This window comes from Mastigoproctus giganteus, chromosome 9, assembly GCF_048544385.1.
Source record: "Mastigoproctus giganteus isolate SK-2022 chromosome 9, ASM4854438v1, whole genome shotgun sequence".
Classification (NCBI taxonomy): Eukaryota; Metazoa; Arthropoda; class Arachnida; order Uropygi; family Thelyphonidae; genus Mastigoproctus; species Mastigoproctus giganteus.
In genome coordinates, this window is record NC_143583.1 from 200,387,483 (window position 1) to 200,407,290 (window position 19,808).

The 19,808-nt window shown below is 38.1% G+C and overlaps 1 protein-coding gene across 1 annotated transcript in view; it reads right to left on the minus strand.

Annotated features, from left to right (window-relative positions):
- The window catches only part of LOC150081019 (sodium- and chloride-dependent glycine transporter 1-like), a 50,733-nt gene that overhangs the window by 6,643 nt on the left and 24,282 nt on the right, over positions 1–19,808 (minus strand). The window contains exons 4-11 of the mRNA XM_090380892.1: positions 17,144–17,316; positions 16,826–17,004; positions 15,844–15,976; positions 12,627–12,761; positions 9,483–9,586; positions 4,398–4,522; positions 673–785; positions 432–560 (exon numbers count right to left, since the gene is read on the minus strand). Coding sequence (XP_090237018.1) covers positions 432–560; positions 673–785; positions 4,398–4,522; positions 9,483–9,586; positions 12,627–12,761; positions 15,844–15,976; positions 16,826–17,004; positions 17,144–17,316 — 1,091 coding nt within the window. The remainder of the gene's footprint in view (positions 1–431; positions 561–672; positions 786–4,397; positions 4,523–9,482; positions 9,587–12,626; positions 12,762–15,843; positions 15,977–16,825; positions 17,005–17,143; positions 17,317–19,808) is intronic.

Sequence of the window (19,808 nt, forward strand, 5' to 3'; positions counted from 1 at the left end):
TATTCGTTTATCCTTTGTGCCTGAAAAACGTGTGAAGGTGTCAGTGAGAAATTTTGATTTTTCTTTAAATGGCACTGGTATTACCACAGACACTCTTCTCAATCAGTATTGCAAAGCAGATAAAATCTACCGTATCCATCATCTCCAAAATGAAATACAGTTTCGACGTGGAATTGAAAGCCAAAATTCCTCAGAGAACATGGCTTGTCAGTGTTTGGGTTGAATACTGGTCAGAGGGTTTTAAGGGAGGTTAAAAATAAAAGAAAAGGATTTTAATGAAATTGTTTATAATCATTATCGCCGAAAGACTTATAACAATAACTAAACACATTTTTCCTAAAAATCACTGTTAATATGTCCAAAGTCGTTCACACATATTAACATCTTTAAGAGCTACACTAATCCACTTAACTATTCATCATTCTACATACCCTCGTGACGCACGGTAGTCCAAGCAGAAAACATACAGTACAGACGCAAAAAGTAACCAGAACTTTGCGGTTGCGCAAATGGGGAAATCCATCGTAAATAGCAGTAAATATGGCTTCCAGATAAGAGAACTGCAAGTAGAAAAGTCACAAATATTATATGGAAGAAGCCAGAATGCAAAGATTTTTAAATTGTGAAAAAATGTTAATCTTTGAAACGAAGTCCACCGCTGTTTATTCTCACCTCGCTGTCGATGGCCAGCAGAAACAACATAAAGAAGAATAGAACGGACCATAGTTGAGGAACCCACAATCGCGCAATAGCTTCGGGGTAAGCTACAAACGCTAAGCCTTGTCCTGAAAAGAAAAATATAAATAACTTGAATGGTTGAGAAATTTCATTTATCTGCATGGTGTTGCAGCATTACTCCTTAAAGAGAGTCCAGTTGCAGCCTGGACTCTCTTTAAGAATAGAATACGCATGTGGAATCGAATGGGGCTGCAGCAGAGTAATGCCGTGTGTGCTTTGCATGTTTGTGAATTCTAATCGATGAAATTAATACAGAACAAAACTAAATAAACTAATGAAGCTCAAAAGTAATGGAACTCAATCAAATGAACTCAAACACAATCGGATTCAGACAGAGAGAGTTGGAAATATGGTAGGAAATAATATATGGAGGGCCCTATGAGAATAAACTCCATAATAATAATATGAGCTGTTCAGAGGTAAAGTGATATAAGTCACTTTCTCTTAATTTCACGGGAGAAAGAGTTTTGCATTTCAGCTTATGAAAAATGAAACTTGTATTAAAAAACTCAAATAAGGATGGTTTTACATTCAAAATATAATACATTTTTAGTCTACATAAATGTTTTATTAATTTTTTAGCCAGAAACAGGTATAAATACATAAAAACTTGGCTTTCAGTCTTTTTTAAACCATGTTAAAAAAAGTTAAAGTTAAACCATGAAGAATGTTCAATTCCTCTCACCCTCTTGTTCTTCTGCTTAATCATCATCTGGTATTGCTTCATCTTGTCTTGCACCAGCAGGAACCAAATTGCGGAAAACACTGTGGTAGATTGGTGGAATGTACCGAAGTAGACTCAGCATATCCTGTTTCTTTGCAACTGATACAGGAATTGATTCCATGTATAATATTGGCTGTTCCACCTCTCTCACTTTTTGGGGGTCTACCTCTACGATATGAAAGAGATGGTTCAATGTTGATAGTTCCGAATCCTTCAATTTCATTTAAAGTTTCTTTATATAGGGTAACATAAGGAATGTTTTTTGTAAGCCTGATCCATTGAAAATTTAACCAGTTGACATTGTCGTTTTGGGTGCTAATTTTCTTTTTGACTACATGGTTTCATAATGGCTCAGTGGATAGAAAATATGTCCTATCCATTTTATGTACATGAAATGGATGTTTCTTCTTGGCACCTTTTATTGTTTCATACCAATCTGCTGCAGTGAAAGTCATCTTGGGCTTTGATGAGTATTCAATAATAGCAAAATCGCGATCATTCGGCAAAAAAGAATGATCACTTACCATAAATAGGTGGTCTAGAGTCTTGATGGAGTTATCTGTACTGTGTAGTAGCTTCAGAAGTGTCAGTTTCGAGTTCCGATTTTGTCCTGTACACGAGTCACTAAACATGATGCAGTGATCTTTTCCATTGCCAAATTGTTTGATGTGCCTCACAAGACAGGCTGCAATTTCTTGGCTTCCTTTTTTTGCCTTCGGTCTCATCCCATACATACATGTGGCTCTCCCCATTATGTAAATTGTGACAATCAAGATTATATGCGTACATATTTCTCTTGTAATAGGCAACTGAAGTGGATAACTTAGAAGAGCCCAGTGCCTTTTCAAGATCAAATGTAAAAGCTAAGATATTGTTATCATTCTTGCAATCATCGGTGGCCTTCTTCAACATTTCACGTGCTTTGTCTGCTTTGCGTAAATACAATTCATGATGTGCTTGAAGTTGCTTTTTTGCTTCGTCATTTCAGATGCATCAATCTTTATTTTCATGGCATCACACGTTTGACACGTATCCTTCTTAGGAGCAATAAAAGATAAATTAACCCATAGTTGGATATATACATGTTCTTTTACTGTTACTTGTTGCCTGCCTGTCTTTACACTCTAAAACAAACAGTTCGTACATTTTTTTTATGTCTAAGTCTGCACTCAAATATTTTATATTTGGGTTGTTGTGTCTAGTGTAATAGCTAACGTAAGTTGGAAATTTTCGGATGTGTTCTCTAACTGTTTCTTTCAAGGCTTCTGAAATTTTATTAGAAGGTGGTCCTTTGCCCCTTAAATCTTCACCAGGTTCCTTACCCTCTTCCACTTTTTTTAACAAACGGGCCAAACGTCCATAGGATATTTGAAATGTGTCTAAGAAGAATGACTCACAAACTTGTATGGTCTTGTTTTTAATATTCAAATTTATTTAGTGAATAAAATAAACAAGTTGACCTAACACCAGTGTATGGCCGGCTGAGATTTAAAATATTGTCTTTTGGAGATTTAATTTGGTAATAAAGATTCTTTATTACCAAATTAAATAAGGAGTTATTACCAAATTAAGTCAGGAGTGGTCGATGTTTAAGCATTTGTCTCTGTCGGGTGAGATAAGACATGCAGAGTACGTCACATACCGCACAGGGGAGTCAGATCACAGTCATGGAAATGTCATAGTAAGATGGGCATGTTCAGCATTGGAAATTGTCATAGTCAGGTTTACTTTCGCAGTCTGGTAAGTTGGTGCTGGTCAGATCCAACGTTGAGTGTGGAATCTTAGGTGAGCTCACATTGTGGTCTCGCTGTGATCAAGTCTAGTTATGGGATATTGAGTCAATTCAGCATCGTAGTATGAAACTGTCAGATTCAGGAATAATCATGCTTTTGAGGCCAGTGTCTCTATCCGGAGGTTAAGTCTTATGTGGAGGTTCTTCGGTGCAAAAAGTGAGGTCACTATCATGGAAATGTCTGGAGAGGCTGGTCTATTCAGGCATTAGAGGGTGTTGCAATCGAGCACATCTCATTAACGCTGAGAGATATGGCACTGTCAGATGTAGTCAGTTAACCCTGTGCAGTTCAGAGTTAAAGGTATGAGTCACAGTCAGGTAAGTCAGAGTTGCTGAATATTGTGATGATAAAGGAGTCGGGTGCTTCAGTTTGTTCCTTATAGCAGATCTATGCTCCTCCAGGTGTACGCTTCTTCCATTTAAAAAGAGTTTTTTAAGAAATGAAAAAATTACATTCATTTGCGTTATCATTAGATAAAGGAATGCTAGTTTTTTTTCCCCCTGTATCTGATTGGTTTAAACCAATTGTTTCTTTTGGTGATCCACTTAGAGCGCAAAAATCACAGACAAGTTGATCACATGTGAACATGTGTTGTGGCTTATGTAAGGCAGCCCCTAAACGTTAGTTCATCTCCGCCATGGTTCTCTGTGATGATATACAAACCTCTGTACAATGGCCAGAAATGAGTATAGTGCTATGTCTGCGTAGTGGGTGTGCGTTGTTTAGTTATTTATGGCCGCTTAGCTACCAAGAAGGCCGCTTCCCAGTACCCATCCACGCCACGAGGAGGCAGGCCCAACTATACACGTACTAAACTAAATGTAATATTACCAGCATCCCATAGGAAGAGGCGCAAGTCGTATGGGTGCAGTAGTTCTTAAATACAACCCCAGGGGCTCACATCTGGTGAGTATGAGCTTGGCACGCCCAGGATCCTGAGCTGGATATCATCATTCTTCTCTTTCTTGGTGATTCCTTTCTACTTCTGTACTTCTGACTCTTGTTCTCTCTCTCTCTCCATTACTGGCTGGTGCAATAATAATTAATTAATTAATAATATTTGTTAAAGGTTTATTGTAAAAATGGTACTGTGGGTTGAAAAATTAAGAAATGAATGTAACTACTAAAGGGGGAAAACTTACCTCCCTTTACTACTTCACTGATATCTACATTCATCTGTTTAGCCATGTTCCCAAGGATGGAAAATATCACAGTTCCTGCTAGAAGGCTTGTCAGGAAGTCGAGGAAACTAATGTACATGGCATCCCTGAAATATCACACAGGCGGATTAATCACGTGTCCTTGATCTAGAATCTAGATGAACAAACAAATATTACTGACTTTGTGTTCACTGCATCAATGTTTGCTTTACCTGAATTTTCTGTGACGCAAAGGATGATCAAAGATTTTTATTATATTTTCTTATGATAGAAGTCCAACAATTCATAATTTTGGACTGAGTTTTGTTCCGATGTAATCGCCTTGAGTTGAAATGGAAAGTTCGCATAAAGTCGAAAAATATTAAATGAAAAAAGAAAATTTTGTTTTACCCATCCAAACAGGCATTCACTTGAAATTTTCTCTGACGATATTCTTTCAAGTTTAGAAAGGAGTTGCTACGGTAGGGTTAGGACCATATTGGGTAGATGATTGCTTGTTTCCATTTTTTTTCCCTTTTCGCTCGATTATTGTTGATCAATGTATCCTAGTTGGATAGGTTGTTAAGCAGTTGGAAACGCTTTATCCAATGATGGCCATAGCAAATGAGAAACCTCTAGACGGACATATTTTCTTTAAAGCATCATTGCCTCGATGATTTCCATGCTTAAATAGTTTTACACTTGTTTTTTCATTAACTTCCGAGGCAGCTAAGGTCATGAACTGTGGTATGCCATGCCGGTAAATGGCGCGGTATTGTGGTCAATGGACAAGTGGCAATAAAAAAACACTGATATTCCTAGCTCAGTATTACAATGAAGCAATAATATACCAGAATAGTAGTTTTATACTATAAGCAGTTAATCCTAAGTCAATATCTACGTTCATTCCGGATCAAAATACGAAATTTTGACCAGTCCTCATATCCAAAAAGAATTTTTAATCTAAATAGGAGGAACAAAAAAAAAAACTGTTGGAGTTTCACTAGTGACTAACTCATTGCTTCGGGTCATGGAACAGTCGAAACAGCTTATGGATCGACGAGTCGCCTTACGTTATCAGATCAGGCTTTCGCGTGTGGGAGTGAAGGCTGAAACGTCATCTCCCATCGTATGTTTCATTACTTTTCGAGGGCACAGCTCTAAAACGGTGTTCGCATGCTGCCCGCTGGACAATCCACCGGACCGAACCTATTGATAACTCTGTAGGTCAGTGCTACTCAAAGTGTGGTCCGCGGACCGGTTCCGGTTCGACAACTGTTTGTTGCCAGTCCGCAACGGATTGGAAATTCGTCGTTAACTGGCCTGCGACGATTCGTCAGTTACCGGTCCGTGACGATTTGTAAAATACAAATCGTCACGGACCGCGACCGATGGAAATAAAAGAAACTGGTCCTTCACCACAGACAGTTTGAGAAGTACTGCTCTAGGAGGCTTTCGGATCAGATAGTGTATAATTTCGCTACCTCTACTCTGCCAGACAGTGACTGGAAGAAGTCCAAATAGTATGTATGCGGGGAGCATTTTCGAGGCCACTTTATATCAAGGATCTGGGTACATTCTTGCCATGTATACGCCATATCCAAGAATTTCACTACTTCATACAGCATGTCCCCCCCCCCACACACCTTTTCTTCTATTGAATACATCATGAATTGTAATTGTAACTCTAATAGAACAAACTTATCGGTGAAAAGATCCAAACCTCCAAAACACTTCCTCGTTCATTTCACAAATATGCGTGGTCTCAGTTAAAATCTCAATGATGTCCATACCCACTTAGTCTGCCAAATCCCATGTACGTTTTCTGTCAGAAACCCAATTATCAGTTGATCCAACCACTGCTCATCACTGTTATCCAAATTATTAGCTCTATGATTCCTTTCGCTTTAAAGGTGGTACTTGTGCATAAGTCCGTTCTGATGTCCCTCTCAGAGACTTAGTAATTTGGAATCTTCTCTTTTCTATTTTCTCTACCTTAAAATCTCTTTACTACATTCTGTCAAATTCATCTGCTGCCTCTATCGTTCTCCCAAATCCACCAATCACTTGTAACTCATCGACTTCCTCTCTCTGACACTTGACTTTCTCCAGTCCAACTTTCTTAATACTGAGGTAAATTTCCTCGGTGATTTTAATGTCCACAACTCCAGCTGGCTTTCTTTTTCTACTCACACAGATCCAGCTGGTCGAGATTCTGAGGCTTTTACAATTACCAATGACCTTGCACAGATTGTTCATTTACCTACCAGAATACTAGATAACCTAACCACACTGCCAACACACTTCATCTTTTTCTCACAAACAACCTTTCGAAGTACACGGTCGAAGTGAATGGTTCTCTAGGCACCTCAGTTCATAACTTGGCGATGGTCTCTTCTCAAATGGAGCCTTTCTCAACCTCATGTTGTTTAGCATTACAAGAATGCAAAATGGGATGATCTGAGAGATTTCTTTTCTTCTTTTCCTTGGTCGGATTACTGTTTCAATTCTTCTGATGTTTGCTCAGATCGTGTCAGTGAAATTATTCTTGTAGGGATGAAATCCTTTATTCCACACTCCACCTTAAAATCTCGTCCATTATCTAAACCTTGGTTTTCCAATAAATGTACCGAGGCTGTTAAAGAGCAGAATGTTCCATATCTTAATTGGTTTGTATCCAAATCTCCAGCTTCATTCTGCGTACATCAAAACTCACAACAATTATAAAGCAGTTATTAATCAGTCCTAACAAGATTTTGAACAGGCTAACAATAGAAAACTTGCTTCTTGTTCAAATGGTAGTCTGGCATTCTGGTCTCTTGCCAAAGCTATTGGCTGCGACTTTTGCCCATTTCTGTTCCCACTGCTGTAAAAGCAGGTTCTGTTGCCACTTCAGCCAAAGATAAAACTGACCTGCTAGCATCCTATTTTTCTTCTAACTTATGTACTGATGATCTTGGTAAACCACCTCCTACCATTCCCAGTATACTCCATTCAATACCTCCTGTGAACTTCCGTTAAATCGATGTCAGAAAGACTGAACAATCTTGAGGCCAAGATCCAGGTCCTGATGGTATTTCTCCACTTGTTCTCAAAACCTGTGCTCCTGAGCTTACTCCTGTCTCATTAACGCTCTGTGTCGCCTTTTTTTCACTTTCTTGTTCCAAAAGTGTTTTCCCTTCTGCTTGGAAATTTGCTCTTATCCAGCCAGTTCCTAAAAAGGGTGACAAATCCCTCCCATCCAGTTATCGTCCCATTGCAATTACTTCTACTCTTTCTAAAGTAATGGAGAAATTAATTAACCGACAACTCTTAAACTACCTAGAAACCTTCTATCTGATCGATGATCATCGGTATGGATTCAGTTAGTATCGATCCACTGGTGATATTATGGCTTATGCTACCAATCTATGGACAAAATCAATGGAAAAGTTTCGTGAAATACAAGCAGTTACTCTTGATGTTTCAACGGCTTTTGATCGTGTTTGGCATGAAAGTTTCTAAATAAGCTTCCAACTTATGGTTTACCAACTTTTTTTGTAATTGGGTATGCAGTTTTTTTCTCTGACCACTCACTGCGGATGATAGTAGAATGCTGGCTTCTAACTTCTTGACTAATGCTGATGTTTCCCAAGATTCGGTTCTTTTCCTCTTGTATATTAACAACCTTCTTCCATTGACCAGAAATCCTATTCATAGTTTGCAATGTGGTGCAATGTGATATTGCATTGCATTTGCACTATCATTGCATTTATCACATTGCATTTGCAATGCAATGTGATAGCAATGTGCTATCACATTGCAAATGCAATGTGATAGCACATTGCATTCCACCTTCCAGTTTGAGAAAACTTTCCCTGCAAAAACAGCTTCAACTTCTTGAATATCCATTACCAATTCCTTAATTTGTAGTGGATATTCAATTCTCCAGTGCGGCAAAGATAACTTAGTTGAACTCAATCCTTCTAAAACTCAGTCCTGTCTTATATCTCGCAAAAATGATTCTTCTGCTCCTCAGCTGATCTTCGATGACACTCTGATTTCTAGGCAAGATTGTATATCTCTACTGGGATTACCCTGACTTCTAATCTCTCTTGGCATAAGCACATTGCAAATATTGCTTCCTCTGCACCTGAAAAACATGGGTTTCTCTTTTGCTCTCGGCGTTACTTTTCTTACGAACAGCTGTTCACTTTGTGCAATCGCAAATCCGCCCTACTATGGTGGAATACTGTTCCCACATCTGGAGCGGTACCCCCAAAAACTCTGCGTCTCATAGACGTTCTGTTTCTGCTACATGTCTTTTCTACAGATACTTCCGTGGGCACCTTTCTTCTGAATTGGCTTCTATAGTTCCCGCTCTCTCTTCCAAAGCAGTCCGAATACGTGCCGCAAGTCGTTAACGTCCTTTTACTGTCCAACTTTAAACTCACAGAAGCAATTTTTTTTCTTCCTCATTTATTCATTCAACATCTGTTCTCTGGAACAACCTTCCTTCATAGGTATTTCCTGAAAGTTATAATCCACAGAAATTAAAGTGTAATGTGAACAAGTATCTTCTTTCATCTTCTCAACCTTAAACCCATGCATGGTACTAAGTACCACAAGTTCTAATTACTCTCGTGCTTGGGGTTCTCATAAAGAGAAAAGTGTGGCCATGGTGTAGGTCTGCTTCTTGTGGTTTTAAACCGGGCTGTTAGTTTTTGTGAAATTCTGTACAGTTCTGTGGAAACGGACCTCCACCCTAGGCAGCTTACAGTGTGAAAAACTGATTTGAGAAAAACAAAGTCCACAGCCTGAGCACTTTTGGTGTGAACTGGAACGCCGGATCACAGTGCAACCAATACGCTCCTCTTCTACAGCCGAAATGACGATTGCAGTAAAGGAGGAACGGACAGAAATCCATGGACTCAACTTGATTGTGATTGAATTTTTCCTTAAAACTTTTTTTTTGTACGAACGCGCATGTCTCCAAATACTTTTAGTAGGGTAGGATATTTCGCTAGGAAGAATTTCGTTTTTTTTTTTTTTTTTTTTTTTGAGAACAAACTACCGGTAAGAAAAGAAAAGCAACAATATTATGCCTACCTGTAAATTTTATTGTGAAAATCCATATAGCTGGCGTACGTTAACAGACAACCCCATCCGATGCTGAGTGAATACAAAAGTTGTTCAGCAGCATAGCGCCATACCTGAAAATGAACAGGAACAGTAGAGGATTAACAACACGTGCATCAGAGGAGCCTTACGACAAATAACACAGGGATGTCCTCTTGATGAGAGACTTAGAAGAGATGACAAAAAAATATGCAGACATAGCAAAAATAATGTAAATGAGACGTTAATTTGTTATTAAAAATAAATCGAAATCAACGTAATGTTTATATATTTTGTTTTATTAATTTGCAAGTGGAACTTTATACGTAGAACATGATTTCTTTGCCCGATTTGAATTTCATTAAAATCAAGGAAATTACAAAACTAGTTTTAAGTTGTGGAATTCCATGAGTATAATAAATCAGCAAAAGATGCCTCTCATTAAACTGAAGTGGATGTCATAATGATCTTAGTACTGTGGAGCAATCCAGAGTATCAAGAGTTGTCTAAGTTTTGTGCTTCTTTAAACAAATGACATGGCCTTGGCTAACCTGTTATTTACTTCAAAGCTGAGACATAATGATTTGACAAATAAACAGAAAGAAAATAAATAGCAGATTATAATTTTAGTGGTGTCATTTGTTAGTAGGTGTAATACTCAGTCGTTTCATTAAGTAGGCGTTTCCATTTGTTACGAGTACTCGGGCAATTTAAATATTCGCAAACTTCATGGTAATTTCTTTTCACATCATTTCATTGCACGAGCAGCAGTTTCTAACCATGCATTTTGTTTTACTTTCGATGTAAGGCATATTGAGAGGTCCTTGGCTAAGAATGCAGAGAATTCTCTGATTATGTTAATACTAGAAGGAAAAGGATGAAGCATATTGGCCTACTAGATATGAATGGCATAACCATTGATGATCCTGTTCAGATTGCAGAAATACAATAAAAATTTTGCATCTGCATACACGTGTAAAGAAGTTTTTAAGGATGAATGAATCTGAGGGTTGCCAAGTTATAAGTGGGTGCTAAATGATCTAGTTGTAACTGAGAAGGAAATCGAAGACAATGTTGAAATTAAAAGCAAATAAAGCACATTCGGCTGGTGGGATCTATCCAATTATATTAAAACAGCAGCGAAAGAGGTAAGTAAACCTTCGGCCATTATTATGAGTGCATTCGGCCATTATAATGAGTGCATCCTTGTGTTAGGAAAGATCCATACAGAGTGGAGAAGTGAAAGTGTCTCCAATTTCATAAAGGTGATCAAATCGCCAGTGACTAATTGCAAACCTATAAGCTTGACCTGGAACAGATTCCAGGAAAAATAACGGAATCAGGGGTTAAATAAGTAATTCAAGATCATCTTTATAGGAATGCAATTACACAGCAATCATAGCAACTGTCTGTTAAGGGGTGATCTTGTCTGACCAATCTGATTAGCCATGACGCAGTAAAGAGGGAATTGATGCAAAACAATAATTTGACTTGATATATACTGTACAGTACTTAGATTTCAGTAAAGTTTTTGATACTGTTCCAATTGAACGACTGCTGTACAAATTGGAGTAGTGTGGCTTTGGGGGAAAGTTACTGCTATGGATGAATGGATGATTAAGAGAGAGAGAGAGAGAGAGAGAGAGAGAGAGAGAGAGAGAGAGAGAGAGAGAGAGAGAGAGAGAGAGAGAGAGAGAGAGAGAGAGAGAGAGAGAGAGAGAGAGATCATCAGTGGGCACTACTCTTCTGGGACTCCATTAATGTTATTAATTCTGGGACTCCATTAATGTTATTAATGGAGTCCCAGAATGGAGTCCCTTAATGTATAAGTTTGCCGGTGATACAGATATTGCAAGGTGGTTAATGATGGTAATCAGGGCATGCTTCTGCAACAAGATTTAGAAAAATTAGGCAGATGAACTGAGATGTGGAAATCGAGGCTTAACATTGATAAATGTTAATCCTTAATTTCCGCTGCACATGGGTAGCAATAATTCCAAAATAAACATATCAGTTGGGTGGTATCACACTCAAGGTAGCGGAAACCGAAGAAGACCAAAATTACTTCTCTGACTATTGTAGAGAGACTGCTAGGACAAGCCCATGGGGTTCTGTCAGTGATACGCAGGAATTTTGTCAAAACGAAAAAAGAGGTGATTATGCTTGTATAAAGAAAGGTTAGAGTACTTCATCCTTGAGTACTTCATCCAGGGCTGGAAGCATCACTTTAAGTGGGATGCGCATCTGTTGGAATAGATGCAGAGAACAGTCACAAGAATATGTATAAAAGGATATTCTTACCAAGATACACACTTCTGGGCACTACAATTTACAGTTCTGTAAATTGTAGTGCCTAGAAGCAGACACCTGATTGAAGTGTTTAAGGCTTTAAATAGATTGAGTGGAGTAGTGATAGCATATTTACTCTTTTTCAGCAACACTTATACATAAGGGAACATAAATTAATTAGAAAAGGATGGCTGCAAGATGTGTGGAAAGTTACTTTTGGCCAGAGAGTTGTTGGAACTAACTTTCTGCTGATGTTCTGAATGAATTTAAGTAATGAAGTATTGAACAAATTTTTAGAGAAGGTATACAGATTGTGACTATTGTTTTCTTTTGGGAATGGGGGGGAGTGATATTGTATAAACTTGCTTCCTTTTGCCTCATTTTCCACTTCTAATGCTAATTTCTTGTTTATTTTCAAAATTTTGAATAAGTTCTCTAACCTATTCTTTTCAATTTGTAATATAGCACAACAAATTTATGTTGTATGCTGGTTACTCAGTATTCAATCAGTAGAATATGAGTTTCTCCTTTAATGAGGAGTATAAGAATTCAGAAATAATTTCATTATATTTTGTGGAAACTTTCATATTTCACTGTATTTTCCATAGGAGCCATTTTGAAAAATGTCATGTCAAATTTTGGATGAGTTTCATATAAAGAAATGGTTAGACTACTGAATACGGTGCTGTTTCTTGAATTCTCTCTACCTTGTGAACTCTCTGATCGTCTAGTCATTCTGGACTATAAACAGAAAATTATTATTATATAGTAACGGTACTGTACATCCAATACTGGTAAACAAATGGTTCGCTTTCTCCAAAAATGTGTCTACCTTTATGTGTTTACCTTTATGTCTAATAACCTATCCCAGGTAGGGATAAAGAAATACTTGATGCCATCTACTGCGCCATCTAACGAAGCTCCATAACCAAGAAGAATAATCAAGATAACGTAAGGGAATGTTGCGGTGAAGTAAACGACCTAGAAAGAGAACGTATTAAAAATTTTCTGTTTATACAACATCAATAACATATCATCACATAACTTATCAAAAATTAGCAACTAATAATTAGTAAAACTTGTTTATTCGTTGGTAAATACCAAATACTTTAAAATTACACTTGTTTGGTTCAAATATTTTGGTCAGAAGCAAATGGTAACTTAATGAAAAACGAAACTAAGCAACAGTCATTCTTCAGGGATTTTCAGGACAGTGCAAGGATGACTGCTTGAGATGTTTTTCAGATGAACAGCAGAATTTTGTATATATTATTACTACGTGACACAGCAGAAAGAAAAGAAAATAACAAGTTGCAGATAAAATATGTTTAATGTTAAAATACGTACAGGAAAGTAATACAAAGCTTTCGGACAGTGTGTTGCCCTTCATCAGTTTTAATAGTTAATCTAAAAATCTAGAACCTACGTGCGTGTAATGGCAGTCATGTATGGTGAACTGCGTGTATGCAATAATTAGCTGTTAGAAGGCAAAGCTTGTGGTTGTAAATGCCAACATTTGTCAGCCATGAGGATGGTTGCCTCAGTAATGGGATGGACACGACATCCTCCGTTTTTGTTAAAGGAATCGTACAGTACCGTGATGTGCAGTGATTCCAACCAGGCGCGACGACGGTAATGGCGGGACAGATCAATAATCATGACATGCACATCTGTGTATTTCATTCGTCGCAAAAATTACCTCTGCAAAAGGTATTTAAAACTCAAAACTAACTTTACCTACTTTTCCTTTTCTTCCCTTAGTTACCATGTTAAGAGAATTACTAAATCTCAATATTCTCACTCAGTTGAAGCCGAACTTACTCAAGAAAAACAGCAAGCATTTCTTTACTTATATAAACTCTAAAAGGAGGGGGATGAATCTGATTGGTCCACTTGATATCGATGGTTCGACTGTTGATGATCCTGCTCAGATAGCAAACAAACTGAATGAGTATTTTGCCTCTGCATTTACACATGAGGGTTATTAAGGTTTGAAAATGCCACAAGGTTATCAAATTGTAGCAGGGTGCGTAATGATTTTGTAATAACTGAGAACAAAGTGGAGGAGAAATTGTTGAAGTTAAACATAAGAAAGGCACCTGGGGTGCCTTTCTTATGCCTTCTTGCTTTCTTATGCTTTCTTGGCCCATGTATTGGGTAGTCAACTTTTCAACAGTGCTACGCCTGTTCGTCTGTACGAGTCGTCGGACCCGGCGCTCACCGCTAACATTAACCTTTCGCTGACCTTTGCAGTTTTGCTCTCAGGTTTGACCATTTTGACGCCAGTCCTGGTACACTTTAACTACGGCGGCTCTCGAACATCCCACCAGTTCAGCCGTTTGGGAAATCGCGGTACCAGCTCGTCGATATAATGTACCCTTTATCAAAGTACAATAAATCCTTCCTTTTACCCATCACGCTCGGAAATTTACTACCAACTGAACCACTGACAACTTATCTATGCTACGTAGTCGACTACCTGCGCACTCTCGCACCTCACGTGGTCAACGGGTCGCATTCAGTTTTCATAGGGGTCGTCATAATTCAGTGATCACTCAGTGTATATAATGAATTCAGAGCGATTTCATTATATACACTGAATTAGGCCTTTTCACTTATAGCAGAATTTTGTGAATTGATACCGATATAGGTGACAGATGCATAGGAGACAGAAACAGACAGATGGTATAGGAGACAGATGCAAGGAAGCCAAGTTTATTTATTTTATTTTTTATTTTTCTGTGGCATAAGCCAAGAAATGGCAAAAAGACGACTTCTTATGCAATCTATATCCACTGTTACCATACTGTTTGCACTGCGACAAGGTACCGATTTAGTTGCCCCTTAAATTTCATGAAATTAAGGGACAAATGAATACCAAAGTAGTCCCTGGGTGAAATATAACCACGAAAGCAGCAGTTTATTCCAGTGATCGGAAACTGATCTGAAATATGCTCTTCAAAGCAAACTTCTTAAGCTCCGGTCTACTAGTTTTTCCCAATAGTGTATATTAATGTTCCTTTGTTTTTGTGTCTCGTTTCAATGTGAAAATTCCATTGTTATTCGATTTGCGTTTCTTCGAGTTCCTTTAAAACCACAATCAGATTTCCTTGAAATATGTCTAGTTTCTAAGCACTATGACCAATACGTTGGTAATCTCTACAAATACAAATGCCCCTTTTTTCTTCACACCACATGATTTGCCCATTTTTGCACTCCATTCAAGAAGCTTAATGTCTTTCCTTAGATGTGGCTTCCAATTGTCTACCGCTTGTCACCCATTTCGAGAGGTCTGGGTTCAACGGAATTCGAAGACTGGATAAATTCTTTAAGACCCCTTCAAGGAATAGAATTTCCCCGTCAGTCATTCCCAGTTTTTCAGCCCACACAACAAATCAGCCCATGAACACGCACTCCTAGAGATATAATTCATTACTCGATATGACGATCATGAGCCGTAAAAAATGAAACATTTCCAATGCTGTCTTACCATGATGGAATAATAACATCCTTCTCTCTAAATGCAACGAGATTGTAAATCATTGATAAGACACCGGGAACTTTCCTGACCAAGTGCGTTTTACACTGCATAGTCACCTTTTTTTTCTTTTTTTCTGAATTTAGTCTGAAAAAGGTAAGATGCAATTCGCATGGGATAATAAAGAGATGTAATTGTCACCTACTTCATGTTTGTTTAGCGATTACTAGGCATGTTCTAACAAGGTTAGCGAGTCTTCCCCAAAATATTAAATACGAGTTATTTCTCTTTCATGGTATTTTATTCTCAAAACAATTTTTAGATTTGCTGCCGCAACGTTCTTCCCAATTTGTCTTCTTTTGTGGTCTTAAACGGCAACATACTTCTTGCACGCGATGTAAAAAAGAGATAAGTTCGATTCCCATTACCGACTGAACTTTGAATGGACTTTTATGGACTTTGTGCACACCGTGATTGAGTCGCGAGTGAGGGTTGCATAATTTCCAAAGTTTAAGGATTATTATAACATTATTTCTGTAGTGAACTGTAATATACTTAAGTGTAAACGTATTTTGTATCTCTTACCTTTCCAGATGTCTTAATTCCTTTCATCAGACCTAAGAACACAATAACCCAGCACGCCAATAGGCTGCCCACGAGATCCCACTTCAGGCCTCCCAAGTCGTCGATGCCAGAAGTGATTGACAATACATAGCGCCTTTAAAAAAAATTCATATTAGCAGTCAAGTTAATTCCACTGACATACATTGAAAAAAATATATCATAATGCAAATAAAACTTTCATAATTTTTAGGTGCTGATTCAAGATCTGCAATTGATTTTTCTCTAACAACTTTCTGCACTAAACGATCTGTAGTAAAATATGTATTTCGAACATTCAGCAGGCAGTTTTCAGAACAGAGTATTATGTTAGGACTGTCATTTCAAGGTAATTTGTTTTGTTTATGTATTTTTTGTTTTGCCCTCGAATAAATATATATTGTTTTTAAACTTATGGCATGAATCTCTCTTCAAACACCAAACGTTGTTTGCTGTCATGCCTCATTCCATTTACCCCGATATCTTTTTTGTTCCCTAGTCTCGAAATCTTGTTGAAACCCTTCAACCACCGCACCCAGGTTCTGTGGAAAGTATTCAAAGTGGCTGTATGCATAATGACTCGAAACCACTTAATCTGCTTTATTAGTCCAGGTTTTTATGTAGCGGTGGCAGAAGTAAGAGAGTTTGCTTGGAGAGAAGAGTGGCTCATTGATGACATTTTTCTTCCAGGTGTGACATTAGTCATTTCTGGCCACATTTCTTTAATCCTTCAGGATTATAAATAAGTATCTTATCGTGCAAGAAGATCAAAAGATTATATTAATAATATTATTTAAATTATTTCACACCATGCCTCAAAACTAGAAATAATATAATATTTTGAAGAAAAAGCAAACACGAAATCGAGATTTAAATGTTTGTATTTGTCTTTTCTGTATAGTGAACGAGTATATTCCATATTGCATTCTCTTAATACAAAACAGAGCGTGAAAAGTGTATAACTTACTCCCAAAACTGTTCAGAAGCCGTTTGTGTGGCACTCGTGCAGTTGGATAATGAGCTATTTGCTGGGATGGAGAGATTAGAGATTTCTGTTGCCAGATTCATCGCAGAAACTTTGCCCAGCTCCACATAGTTGACATTGTATTCATCACCGAGATTCGGGATGATCTTAGCGCAAAGGGTCTGCAAAGATGGAAGAGAACATTTAATTATTTTACAATTATGGATTCGATTTCTTTTTATTATTTATCAGGAAGGGGTCCTTTATTTCAAAATATTAGTAGTGATAGGAATTCTGTTGTCACAGTACGTAGAAACGTACCTGATTTTGATTCCTCACATAGCAGTTTTCGTCTGCACCCCACCAGGAGAAACATTCTTTCCAAGGAACGACTGTCCGAAATGATTGCATGATAAAGTAGAACGTATACATCATAATAACATTGTAGTAAATTCCGACTACAAAACACAGCACAACCATGGCAAATCCGACTCCTATAGGAGATACAATTTCGTTATCAGTATTGAAAATATACAAATTATTCAACAAAATAATATTGTGGTGACATAACAAGGTGGGTCGAATGGTATCAGGTATTTGATCTTTGATACGATTGCCTCAGTAGCCGAGTGGTCAGGAGCGGGAGTGCAATAGCACACGCTCTTTGAGTAGACCGGGGTTCAAGCCCTGATTGCTGAATACGGTCGATCTGCCAACCCGCACTGGACCAGCGTGGCAGATTATGGTCCATTTCCCTCAGCATGAATTGTTCAGGAGGATTCCTTCCTGCAGTGGGTTGATAATGGCTGCGTTTTACTTTTTTTTTTACGATTGATTAATTCATAGAAATAGCAAACAAATGGAAAGTGTAAGCCTGTATATTGAAGTCCTGTTACAGGTTTAATCAATAGCAGTCACCAAAGGAAAAACAAAATTAGTAATTTTAAGAATTTTAATGAATTTGCAATATTCTAAAAGCATATGATAGCAAAGTAACTGGCTTATTTGTCTTACCATGCTTTGTTTTGTTCGCTTATAGCATAAATGCAGTTAACGACACGTAAATGACTACCCCGTTTACATCCAGACCATCCATTTCAATAGTAGCAAACTGTTATGGGAGCTTCCAATGCAAAATTCGATTATGGGGTTCCGGATTCGTGACCAGGATTGCCCAAAAGGAAACTTTTGTTGTGTCATTGGGCCAGTGTGGAAGAGAGATAATTTTTTAACCTTTCGACTGACTTCAGGAAAAGGTCACAATGAACTTTCGAAAAGAGAACACGAATAGCAACATAAGTCTCTTTGTAAGGCACATTTTAAGAAGAGTTGTTGTTGGAGTGGGGTTTAATGGCGCAAGGGCTACTATGGCCAAATTGCGCCTATTTTTTTAAGAAGAGCGCGGACCTCTGTAATATGACGAAAAACGCAAAGAACGGTGCATTCTATTTCGGACTGCCACTTTTATCGGTTTAACATAAAAGTTCTCCAACAGGACAGTTTAATTGGACAAATGATATTGTCCTCTATCGATGATCCGTCACACGTTTTTTCAATCCTTTCCACACTGGTTCTATTAGCTTAAATCGGCACTCCATCGGGGTTTTTGCAAAAACTAAGCAGGTACATACCGAGATTAGTGATGGGAGAGCCTGTAGATACGCTTAAATCATTAAGTTCATTGCATGAATGACATAATTGAGGAACAGCGCTCGTTCTGCAATGTACTGTCCACAAAACCAAAGATTTAACACCACATCACACCACACCATGAAACATAAGATTAAATCACTGTTAAAAAGATGCTGTCCTTTTCAAATTTTCCGCAGGTTTCCTTCTAAGAATTATTATATTCTTTCTGGGATCAGTTCCTCTAAGTATGACTATTGTGCCTGTCTTAAATGAGGTAATTAACTGTCTTGGTGAAAATCTATGGAACCTCTGTTAATATGTGTACTCTTTACTTTGGCATATCTTTGGGAGTTTTAGGGAGATTTTTACAGGACAACGAGGCCAACTATTAAAAGAGATCAAGGACGGAATGGCTAAAAGTGATTTTATTTATAATATGAGATGCTTGATGATTTTACAGCAAACATAGTTTACTATTACACCTAATAGCGAGTAAGATCCAACCCTTGATCTGATGAGTGAGGAGACCACTGCAATATCCTATTCGAAGAACCTCTTCGTATATAGACACGTTTCCGCCATGAAGGGATGCCCCTGTTTGGAAACAATTTACAAATCTCGCTTCATTGGTATGAAGGGAACCATTGCGCCTCACGAAAACTCCGCTCAACACCATTACGCTGCCGCCACCGCCACCACCAGCAGCCTGCATTGTGAAAGCCTGCCAAGAAGAGTTCATGGACTCGTGCGGTTTCGTCATATATGTTTCAGGTTAGTATTTAAATTTTGACATATTCTAATCATCCACTATCTAGTGTTGATGTTTCTGAACCCACTATGATCGTACCTCGCTTCTTTTTTGAGATACGAGTTGAACTCGGTTCGGTCGTGGCTGCGATTCCCCATCCCTGACATAGTACAACTGACAGTAGCTTTTCTATTACCCTGCACAAGTTCTGTTGGCCTGCGTCGACTCCTAGCATCAATGAGCTGTTTCTGATTACAGAATCGCTGTTGGCTGGATGTTATTTGGTAACTGGACCAATATGGAGACACAGTCGTACGTGAAAACCCCAGAAAGATTACATTTTCTGAGCTACTCATACCAACATGTCTGGCGCCGTCTGCCACCTAAGTTCAAAGTTATTTAAATGTTTCGTCTTGCCCTGTCTTATGTGAATGCAATTCTCACACTGAATTACACACAACATCCCTACGCATCTGTTCATCTGCTCTATATCGCATGGTACGAGCACGTGACACTGTTACTAAAGGAGCGCTCCTTTTCATGAAAAGGGTAGGTGGACCCTTTATAATATGGTCATTCAGTGCATGGCAAGGTACATACATCGTG